A 12232-nucleotide genomic window follows, 5' to 3' on the forward strand; every position below is an offset into this window, starting at 1 on the left:
GGGCATGGTGGCGCATGCCTGTAGTCCCAGCTACTCGGGAGGCTGAGGCAGAAGGATCGCTCAAGCCCAGGAGTTTGAGGTTGCTGTGAGCTAGCCTGACGCCACGGCACTCACTCTAGCCTGGACAACAAAGCGAGACTCTGTCTCAAAAAAAAAAAAAAAAAAATAAGTTTGATCACTGAGAATTTAATTAATGGACTCATTTTATACATACATACACATGTACATATATGTATGTACTTATATTTCTGTTTTTTTCTCTTACATCTTTAAAAAATTCTCTTGCTATTTCTGGGAGCTTTAGGCACTTTAAAGGAGATAGATAATGTATAGCATTTTAGTGTGTTTATGCTTTGGCTTCTGAAATTAAACATTATGGGATTGTTAAAGTCTCAGCACCATTTGAGTAAAGAAGTAGGGTAACATTAGAGCTTTCATAGGAACTGATGTACTCTTCTAGGCCCTGTGAAAGTGAGAAGATAATAGTTATCTGTCTTCATGATCCTTATATCTTAGGGAATATCAGGAATGCAACTATGATCAGAATAAATCAGAAGAATGAATGCAGGACAGAATATTCTTGCACAGAGCAAAAGTACTGGGTGAAATGAACCATAATTTTAAAGGAGAAAATAGTTAATGGGAATTTAGTGTATATTTTTCCTTAATTATTATTACATGTGAATCCCCTAATCAAACTGGATGATGCTATAAATGTCGATGAGATAATGACTGATACTTCTGCCAACTATCTTCTGTGTATCTGTGAAAATACAGAAAATGTTAAGGACAAAAAAAAGGGAAACATTTTCATTGGCATTGTGGTAAGTATATTGTAGGTACAGAAAGAATGACAGATGTTTATAGTATCTCTAAAGGTGAGTAATGTATGGCTTGTAATGATATCTGATGAAGTGTGCCTTCAAGTAAGTGTACTAGAAAAGCATTTTCCTCAAAATATATGTCAAATCACTAGTTACAGTTTTCTCATATGTCTGCTTGGTACTCTATGCTATGGAAAGCTAGCAGATAGTTTTGGTCCATGTGCTCTAGGATATGCCACCTTTTAATGACTGTATCACTCTGTGCTAACTTGATATTTATTTAACTAATAAGTCCTTCTCTCAGGGACTTAGCATTACTATTGGTGTTGGATGGCTCTAAGTGATTTTTTTATCTTTGAGAAACACTTTTTTTTGATACAGAGTCTACTCTGTCGCCTGAGCTAGAGTGCAGTGGCATCATCATAGCTTACTGCAACCTCAAACTCCTGGGCTCAAGCGATCCTCCTACCTCAGCTTCCCAAGTAGCTGGGACTATAGGTGCATGCCATGACACCTGGCTGTCTTTTCTATTTTTAGTAGAGACAGAGTCTCGCTCTTGCTTAAGCTGGTCTTGAACTCCTGAGCTCAAGCAATCTTCCTGCCTTGGCCTTCCCAGAGTGCTAGGATTACAGCATGAGCCACCATACCTGGCTGAGAAGCACTTTTTATCTAGCTACAGGCAGCTGAACTTGTCTACAGATAGGAAGTTTGTTTGCTTTTAAGCTTTAACATATGTAATGTACTATTTTATATTTACCAGAAACCCATTCTAAAGAACAGAGTTAATGGTATGTAATTCCTACTTAGTGTGTTTAGGAATACTCTCTGGCCTACCTCCAAAGTTAACCATGTGTGTGAACTAGGGCTTGAAAAGATGAAAAGTGTTTGTTTCCCCAAAAGAGTTTTTTAGGGCCTGTCCTTGACCTTAACAACTGTTTTTGGACTGATGACTTGCTGAGCTCTGGGTCCAGGCTGCACCTCTTTTGAGCTCCAGGCTCCTGCATTCAAATTTTTATTGAACAAAGACACTTAGAATTTGCTCTTGCTCCTTAAGCCCAATGTGGCTGAAATGAGATCTGATTTTCCTTTACCCACAACATTGTTCTCCCTGGATTTTCTCTAAACATGATGAGTATTATACATTCCCCGGTCACTATTGGGGAGTCATCTTTTGGGTACTGAGTCATCTGAAACCATAGGCTTTGCTGTTGTAGCACTACCATGATGAGGCCCTGTGCCTCCAGTCTGGGCAACACAGTTTTATATGGACTGACTTTTTAGGTTTCTCCATGTCTCATATCACACAGAGTAATAGCTGTTGTAGGTATTACAGTATAGACCACTTCTCTGATTAAATACAGCAAAAGGGAACTTGTCTCACTGATAAATTTGTTATTTCAACATTTACAAAAGCCAAACATGGCTTTTGTAAATGCTTGGTTTATAGATTGGGACATAAGTTTATGTATGTATCCTACTGTACTGACAGTCCAACTCTCTGGGAACTAGAGAAGGCCCCTGGGCTAGAATTAAGTTAGTTCCTTGAGCTACAAATGGGAGATTTTAAACAATTACAAAATATTAAAATGCCAAAATGCATAAAACAGAAATTTGCAGGGTAACATGAGGCACTCACAAAGGTCAGGTACTCTAATATACCTACAAACTATAAGGTCTCTGGGCCAGGTGCGGTGGCTCATGCCTATAATTCTAGCATGCTGGAAGGCTAAGGTGGGAGGATTGCTTGAGGTTAGGAGTTCGAGACCAGCCTGAGCAAGAGCGAGACCTGTCTCTACTAAGAATAGAAAAAATTAGCTGGGGATGGGTGTACTGACTTGTAGTCCCACCTACTCAGGAGGCTGAGGCAGGAGCATTGCTTGAGCCCAGCAGTTTGAGGTTGCTGTAGGCTAATGCCATGACACTCTAGCCTGGGTGACAGAGCAAGACTTTATCTCAGAAAAAACAAAAAAAATGAGAAGAAAAAAAAAGTTCTTTGTGTGTCTCTTGCCTCCAGAGGTGACTATAATCCAGAAAAGAATAATTTCCTGGCTTTTAGTTCCAACTTTACTACCTTAAACTTTATATACAAATGTAAATATGTGTGTGTATTCTTTTAGGTCTTGCTCCTTTTGTTTACCACTTTGTATGTGACATTTCTTTACATGTGTTGTAGGTTACTCATTGCTGTGTCCTATTGCATTTCATCATTTATTGTTTATTCATTCCTCTATAGATGTACATGTGGGTTCTTTCTAGTTTTTAGTTGTACAGAGAATATTGCTTTAAACATATTTGTAGGTATCTTCTAGTATACATATGCCCGAGTTTCTTAGGAGTGTGTACCTAGGGGAGGAATTGCTGAGTTACAGGGTATGGATATTTTCCACTTTCCTAGATAATGCCTGACTATTTTCAGAAGTGGCTGTGTCGGTTGGCTTTCCGTCAGTGGCATATGAATACAGGGATTAGTAACTTTTTCCCTTCTAAGCTAATGCGGTCTGTAACTAGCCCCATGCATTTCATCAGCTTCAGTAGTGGATAAAGTATGCCCAGGAGTCAGATTACCTGGGTTTGAACCTTGGTTCCAGCACATTGTCACTCTGGGACTTCAGCTAAGTAACTTCACATCACCTCTTCCAAACAGTGATCTTTTCCAGTTTATCTTTGCCATTATTGGCATAGGGTTTTAGGGGATGGCTTTAAGTTGGCATGGTTATTTCACTGGATAGACTAGGGGTTTATTCAAAAATTTGTTATATTTAATCTTTTTTGTAAAAATTATACTTTTTATGTATTTTATATAATGAAGTAGTACTTTACTATTATTCTGGTGATCATTTTACTAGGATCATATCACTTGTTGCTTTTAGTGGTGATAACTACTATTTGTATCGTACTTTGTAGTTCACAAAGAATTCACATTTATTTTATGATTTGGTCCTTACAATAACCCTATGAAGGAAGTAGGCTGGTTTATTCCCATTTAGGGAGGAAGAAACTGAGGCCCAGTAGGGTTTGGTGACTTGCTGTAGTCACTCCATTAGGTATATTAGATCTAGGACTTTGTATTCATGGTGTCTCTTGAAAATCCCATTTAGCATAGTTTAAATATCTGGGAATCTGACCTGGTATGTAAGAGTCTTGAAAAGCTCATAGCTTTCCAAATATTTCAGAAATGGATTGCATACTAGAGAGTATATTATCTTTACTTTTTCCAGGTTTATGCCTGTGTCATTGATATAACTGGAAAAAAATATATTTTCTGTGACATCCCATTTGTATTTATTTTCAGGGAGTGCAGCCAGCCACAGGTGAGGTTGTGTTTGATAGTTTCCAGGACTCTGCTTCCCGTTCAGAGCTGGAGACACGGATATCATGTCTGCAGCCTGTTGAGCTGCTGCTTCCATCAGCCTTGTCGGAGCAAACAGAGATTCTCATCCACAGAGCCACAGCTGTTAGGTAAGCTGGTGAATTGCTGGAAAATAGTACTGATTCTGAAAGTTAGATTCAGTCCCCAAACCAATACTTATTAAAGTTGTTAAAAATAGTTTTTATTTGTAGAAATTATATTTCCACTGTAGTAGTGGAAATTTTTAAAAAGAAAAACAAAATTACATGTAATGTTACCTTAACATAGGAATTTAGAAGTTGATCTTTTAAAAGGGGTTCTTGATATTATTTAATGATATTAGTAAGAGGTTTATGATATTAAATGTATTATTTGACAATTAATCTTCAGTTTCTGGAGATAAATTAGAATTCATTTCTTACAAAGCTTATGTAATTTTGAAAATGCTTTGTGCTGCAAATTTCAACTCATGGCTGTGTCTGGTGGTTTTGTTCATTAGACCTAAGATCACACCACTTATTTGTGAGGCTGGGTGCTAGGCACTGTGCATACAGAGGAAGAAGATGTGGTTATGATATGTGTCTGGCATAGTTTACAATCCAACAGGAGAGGCAGATATGTACATATGTAATTGGACTCACAGGGCATGGTGTTACTAAATCCCTAACATGAGGTTGCCTCACTGGGAAGATTCTATACTGCCACCCAGAGTAGTATAGTGGGAAAGATATGGGAAAGGCATGCTGGAGCTTACTGGAGTGAGGAGGACTGTATATACTGAGGAATTTGTACTTCAGACCAGGCAAGGAAGCCCAGGAGGATTTTAATTTAGTAGATTGACAAATCAGTTAGAAAATGAAACTGATTCATTAAGTGAAGTTCCATATGTTTCTTTGTGCTTAGTGTTAAGTATTCATTTTCATTTGAATTTAATTTCTTTCAGAGTATCTTTCATAATTTGTTTTTCTGATTATAAAACTAATATGTGTTCATTTAGAAGAAATTGGGAGTTACACAAAGAAAGATAAGCATAATAAGTCAAACACAGAGATAATGGCTATTAAACATTTTGGTGTTTTATTTCCATGTATGTATATCCCTTTTTTTCATTTATGAGGTTGGACTCATGTTGCAAAATCACTTTTATATTGTGTGTTTTTTTTTTTTATTTCGCCATATTATGGGAGTACAGATTTTAAGGTTTCAATAAATGCCCATTTCCCCCTCTCCCCCCAAAAGTCTGAGTCTCCATCATGACCATCCCCCAGATGGTGCACATCTCACTCATTATGTATGTATATACCCGCCCCCCTCCCCCCTCCCACCTACCCAATACCCTATTACTGTAGTACCTATGTGTCCACTTAGGTGCTACTCAGTTAATACCAGTTTGCTGGAGAATATATCCGGTGCTTGTTTTTCCATTCTTGGGATACTTCACTTAGTAGTATGGGTTCCAGCTCTAACCAGGAAAATATAAGATGTGCTATGTCACCATTGTTTCTTAGAGCTGAATAGTACTCCACGGTATACATATACCACATTTTATTAATCCATTCTTGGATTGATGGGCACTTGGGCTGTTTCCACAGCCTTGCAATTATGAATTGTGCTGCTATAAACATTTGAGTGCAGGTGTCTTTTTTGTAGAGTGTCATTGGATCTTTTGGGTAGATGCCCAGCAATGGGATTGCTGGAGTCCCACCAGCAGTGTAGGAGTGTTCCTCTCTCTCCGCAACCACGCCAGCATTTATTGTTTGGAGATTTTTTGATAAAGGCCATTCTCACTGGGGTTAAGTGATATCTCATTGTGGTTTTGATTTGCATTTCCCTGATGATTAGAGATGTTGAGCATTTCTTCATATGTTTGTTGGCCATTCTTCTGTCTTCTTTAGAAAAGTTTCTGTTCAAGTCCTTTGCCCACTTTTTAATGGGGTTATTTGATTTTTTCTTCCTGATATTCGTGAGTTCTAAGTATATTCTAGTTATCAGTCCCTTATCAGATGCATAGGTTGCAAAAATTTTCTCCCATTCTGTAGGTTGTCTGTTTACTTTCATGACTATTTCTTTGGCTGTGCAGAAGCTTTGTAGTTTGATCATGTCCCATTTATTTATTTTTGTTGCTGCTGTGATTGCCTTTGGGGACTTCTTCATAAACTCTTTGCCCAGGCCAATGTCTAGGAGAGTGTTTCCAACTTTTTCCTCTAGAGTTCTAATAGTTTCATACCTTAGGTTTAAGTCTGTTATCCAGCGTGAGTTGGTTTTTGTGAGAGGTGAAAGGTGTGGGTCCTGTTTTAGCCTTCTACAGGTGGCTATCCAGTTTTCCCAGCACCATTTATTGAAGAGGGATTCTTTTCCCCAGCGTATGTTTTTGTCTGCTTTGTCAAAGATGAGATGGCTATATGAGGATGGTTTTATATCAGGATTCTCACATCTGTTCCACTGGTCAATATTCCTATTTTTGTGCCAATACCATATTGTTTTAATTACTACAGCTTTGTAGTATAGTTTGATATCTGGCATATTAATGCCTCCCATTTTGTTTTTGTTGCCTAGAATTGCTCTTGATATTCAGGGTCTTCTTTGGTTCCATACGAAGCATAAAATTATTTTTTCTATATCTGTGAAGAATGCTGATGGGATTTTAATAGGTATTGCATTGAATCTGTAGATCAGTTTGGGTAGTATAGACATTTTGATGATATTGAGTCTGCCGATCCACGAGCATGGTATGGATTTCCATCTGTTTACATCCTCTGCTATTTCCTTCCTCAGTGTTTCATAGTTCTCCCTGTAGAGGTCTTTTACCTCCTTGGTTAAGTATATTCCTAGGTACTTTAATTTCTTTGTTGCTATTGTGAAGGGAATTGAGTCTTTGATTTGGTTCTCAATTCGATTGTTGTTGGCGTATATGAATGCCTCTGATTTCTGTGTATTGATTTTGTATCCTGAGACTTTACTAAATTCATTGATCAGTTCCAGGAGTTTCTTGGTTGAATCCTTGGGGTTTTCTAGATACAATATCATATCATCGGCAAACAGTGAAAGTTTGATCTCTTCTGCCCCTATTTGGATACCTTTGATTCCATTTTCCTGTCTGATTGCTGTAGCCAAGACTTCCAGTACTATGCTGAACAGAAGTGGAGATAGTGGGTAGCCTTGTCTGGTTCCAGTTCTAAGTGGGAATGATTTCAATTTTTCCCCATTCAGTATGATGTTGGCTATGGGTCTGTCATATATGGCTTGTATCATTTTTAGGTATGTCCCTTCTATGCCTATTTTCTTAAGTGTTCGTATCATGAAAGGGTGTTGAATTTTGTCAAAAGCTTTTTCTGCATCTATTGAAAGAATCATGTGGTCTTTGTTTTTGCTTCTGTTTATGTGGTGAATTGCATTTATAGATTTACGTATGTTGAACCATCCCTGCATCCCTGGGATGAAGCCCACTTGGTCGTGGTGGATTATTTTTTTGATAAGTGTCTGGATTCGGTTAGCTAAGATTTTGTTGAAAATTTTTGCATCTATATTCATTAGGGATATTGGTCTGTAGTTTTCTTTTTTTGTTGCATCCTTTCCTGGTTTTGGTATCAGAGTAATATTCGCTTCATAAAAGGTGTTGGGGAGGTTTCCGTTCTTCTCGGTGTTGTGGAATAGTTTCTGCAAGATAGGTACTAGTTCTTCTTTGTAAGTATGGTAAAATTCAGGTGTGAAGCCATCTGGACCGGGACTTTTCTTTTTAGGGAGATTTTTAATTGCTATTTCTATTTCAGCTGTTGAGATTGGTCTGTTCAGGGAATCTATTTCTTCCTGGTTGAGCCTAGGGAGGCTGTGTGTTTCTAGAAATTTGTCCATTTCCTCCACATTTTCTGGTTTGTGTGCATAAAGATTTTTGTAGTATTCATAAATTGTATCTTGTATCTCTTTGGGATCAGTTGTGATATCTCCTTTTTTTAGTCCTGATGGAGCTTAGAGATTTCTCTTTTCTGCTTTTCATTAGCTTAGCCAATGGTGTGTCAATTTTGTTTATTTTTTCAAAGAACCAACTTTTTGTTTTATTAATCTCCTGAATAGCTTCCCTGTTTTCAAGTTCGTTTAGTTCTGATTTGATCTTGTTGATTTCACTTCTTCTGCTGGGTTTGGGGTTGGTCTGTTCTTCTTTTTCCAGCTCTTTGAGTCGTTTCATTAGATTGTCTATTTGTGATCTTTTTGTCTTTTGGTTATAGGCATTTATGGAGATAAACTTTCCTCTCAGAACTGCTTTAGCTGTGTCCCAGAGGAGTTGATAACTTGTCTCTCCATTGTCGTTTTCTTCATAGAACTTTTTTATTTCCATTTTGATTTCTTCATTTACGAAGTAATCATTTAGTAGGAGGTTGTTTAATTTCCACGTTTTTGTGTAGAAATGTGAGTTTCTGTTAGGGTTGATTTCTACTTTTATTCCACTGTGATCTGAGAAGGTACATGGTATGATTTCTATTTTTTTAAATTTCTTGAGATTTTCTTTGTGTCCTAGGATATGGTCAGTCTTAGAGAATGTCCCGAGAGCTGATGAGAAGAACGTATATTCAGTGGATTTTGGGTAGAATGTTCTGTAGATGTCTGTCAGACCCAATTGTTCTAGAGTTTTGTTTAAGTCCATTATTTCTTTATTAATTTTCTGTTTGGAGGATCTGTCTCGTGCCGTCAGTGGGGTGTTGAAATCTCCAGTGATTATGGAGCTGCTATTAATCCATTTGCTTAGCTCCAGTAAGGTTTGCTTTATGAATCTGGGTGCACCTAAGTTGGGTGCATATATATTTAAAATTGTTATCTCTTCTTGTTGGACTGTGCCCTTCACCATTATATAATAACCCTCTTTGACTACTTTTGTTGGTTTAAAAACTAAATCGTCTGAAATTAGAACTGCCACACCAGCCTTTTTTTGGCTTCTATTTGCTTGGAATATTGATCTCCACCCTTTTATTTTTAGTCTATATTGTGTTTCCTGAAGACAGCCTATACTTGGCCTGTATTTTCTTATCCATTCAGCCAGCCTATGTCTCTTGAGTGGGGAGTTTAAGCCATTCACATTTATTGAGAGAACTGATAGGTAAGGTAGATTACTGATCATTCTGTTGGGTTGGATGTTGTTGCTATGATTTCTGTCTTGAGCCATTGTAATATCTGGCCTTTAATATCTTTGGGTTTTGGTTGTTTTTATATTCGTGGGTTATTATTATGATGTTCCGTGCGTAACACTGTTTTAAGTACTTCTTGTAGGGATGGTCTTGTCTTGGTGAATTCTCTGAGCCTTTGCTTGTCTGAGAATGTTTTTATTTCTCCTTCATATATGAAGCTTAGTTTTGCAGGGAATAATATTCTAGGCTGGGCATTGTTTTGTTTCAAAAGAGTGAGAATGGGGCCCCAGTCTCTCCTTGCTTGTAAAGTCTCATTAGAGAAGTCTGATGTTATTCGAATTGGCTTTCCCTTGTATGTTACTTGCTTCTTTTGTCTTACAGCTCTTAGAAGGGCCTCTTTAGTTGATACTTTGGTCAGTCTGATGACTGCATGTCGTGACGTCTTCCTATTTGCGTTGAATCTCCCAGGGGTCCTCTGAGCTTCTTGAACTTGTATATCAAGATTTTGAGCAAGGCCTGGGAAATTTTCCTCTATTATATCTTCAAACAGCTTGTCCAACCCTTGAGTGTTGTCTTCTTCCCCTTCTTGTAACCCTATGACCCTCACGTTAGGTTTCTTCACATAATCCCACAGCTCTTGTAGGCTTTGCTCTTTTCTCTTGTTTCTCTGCTCTATTTCTGTGACTGATTTATTTAATTGGAGGGTGTTATCTTCAAGCTCTGAGATTCTTTCTTCTGTTTCATCTACCCTGTTCTTGAGACTTTCCACTGTATTTTGTAGTTCCTTGAATTGATTCTTCATTTCCAGGAGTTCGGTTACACTTTTCTTCATTGTGTCTATTTCTTTTCCCATATCCTGGAGGCTTTTTGTGGTTTCTTTGTGTTGGTCATTGAGTTGTTGTTGCAGCTGGGTGAGTGTTCTTATGATCCACGTACGAAATTCCTCTTCTGTCATATTGGTTGCCTGATTTTGGTCGGTGTCCGTTTCTAGGGGGCTGGTGCTCCTCTTTGGGGGTGTGTTTTCCGTTTGGTTCTTCATATTTCCTGAGTTCTTTTGCTGATTTCTTCCCATGTCGATCAGTTGTTGTTTCTTTCCTTAAGTTATTGTTTGGGTATTCACACACCTTGTTTAGTTTCTGAGGCATTAGGTGGTGTCTGTGGGTGGAATTGGACCATACCCTGTATATTGAGTCAGTGGGTGCCGTGGAAAGGCTGTGCAAGATGCCGTCCCTGTCAGTAGGTGGCGTTTGCTTGGAGGAACAAGCTATACTGTTGATTTTGTGTCCTGTTAACAGCTCTTGTTCTGGGCGGAGTTGGGTTGGGTAAGCCTGCCCTCAGGCCGTTAGCAGGGTCAAAGTTCTGTTTTCTGCTTCCAGGGAAAGCTGTCAGGGCGGGGCTCGAATGGTCCCGCTCAGCCAGAAAGTCTGTGTGTGGGGGTGGGGCTGTCTGAGACCCACAGTCTGGAGCGGGCCTCACTTCTTTCCACCCTCTCCAACTCCGCAGCTACTCCTGTGCCTCTGCCAGCAGGCCAGACCACAAGCCACTAGGCCTCCCCGGACTGTGATGCCGGAGGGGAGGTTCCCTGCACAGGAACACCACCTGGGTTGGGCTCACGGCCTCCTCCTGGGAGGAGGGTTGCCCTCTATGATGCCGATCCGCCCCTGGAGGCACACACACCTCAGTAGGCTGTTCATGTATAACCCTTCTGTGCCCCGGGCAATGCTAGCCCTCGGCGCAGGGGATCTGGTCTGCAGGTCCGACCTCTGGGTCCCAGAGTTCAAACTGTATCCCCACCAGGGAGAGGATTTCCGGTCCCAATTCACCTACAGGGAGCCCAAGCTGGGTCTATGTCTCTCAGCCTCTGAATCGGCACTGTTCTCCTGGGAACACGGTGCCAGCAGCACCTGGGAGGGCGGGCGGGTAGGAAGCTCACAGTCTGAATTCCCCTGAGTCAGGTTTAGGCTCCCAAATGGGAAGGTCCCGTTCCCTGGAGGTGCCTCCGGCTGGTGGCTGTATTGTCTCTCTGGGCAGCCGAGGGTAGGGTCGGCGGAAGGGAGGAAGAGGCAATATGGCGCCTGCCGTGTGACTCGGGTCTGTGCACACGGAGGTGCCCGGAGGAAGTTGGGAACCTGGCGCCATGTCTGCTACAGGCTCACCACTGGCTGGCGGTGGCGGTCTCTGGCTGGCTGCCGCAGGTCTCTTCATCCGCTGGGGGGCCCACCAGCAGTCCCAAATGCAGGGGAGGGGAAACAGCAAATCCACCTACCCTTGCCGCTGGTCTCCGGGCTGCTCCGGTGGTCTCAGCCTCCTCCTCCGCAGTTCTCCTCCGCAGCCTCCTCCCGTGGAGTCTCCCGGGGTCTCAGGTACCCCTCCTTCCGGCCCTTGTCCGCTGTATGCTCGTCTTCTTGCTTCTGTCGTCTAATTTCTGCTAGAATCTGTGTTTTCTGCAGAGACCCTCTGTCTGGCGGTGTTATTCGTCCGCCATCTTTCTCCGCCCCCCTATATTGTGTTTTTTTTATTTACAAATTCCCTATGTATTTTTTCATTATATTATGGAAAATTTCAAACAAATATATTAATACAAAATCACACAAGATAGTGTAGTAAACTCCCATGAATCCATCCTTCATCTACCACCATCAACATTTCTCAACTCAGGACAAATTTTGTTTCTCTGTTTCTTCCTTCTTTTCCCTCTGGCTTATCTATTTTGAAACAAATCCTAGTGAACATCATTTCGTCTGCTAATATTTAAATAGGCACTCTTGAAAACAAAATGCACAACATTTTGTCATATAAATTGATCGTAATTTACCTATTCCCCTTTTGTTATATTGTATTCTTTTTTCCCAGTATTATAAATATTGCTGTGATGAATATCAATACATAGAAATATTTGTGTATATTTCTGGTTATTTCCTTAAGATGAATTCCTGAAGGTG

General features: G+C 40.1%; 1 protein-coding gene across 2 annotated transcripts in view; it reads left to right on the top strand.

The window, feature by feature from the left end:
• MSH3 (mutS homolog 3) overlaps positions 1 to 12232 on the top strand; it is a 181933-nt gene that overhangs the window by 16410 nt on the left and 153291 nt on the right. For both annotated transcript variants that reach the window (XM_020290125.2, XM_020290126.2), the window contains exons 7-8: positions 679 to 824; positions 4117 to 4283. In XM_020290125.2, the coding sequence (XP_020145714.2) occupies positions 679 to 824; positions 4117 to 4283 (313 nt within the window). The remainder of the gene's footprint in view (positions 1 to 678; positions 825 to 4116; positions 4284 to 12232) is intronic.

Source organism: Microcebus murinus, chromosome 11, assembly GCF_040939455.1.
Source record: "Microcebus murinus isolate Inina chromosome 11, M.murinus_Inina_mat1.0, whole genome shotgun sequence".
NCBI classification, from domain to species: Eukaryota; Metazoa; Chordata; class Mammalia; order Primates; family Cheirogaleidae; genus Microcebus; species Microcebus murinus.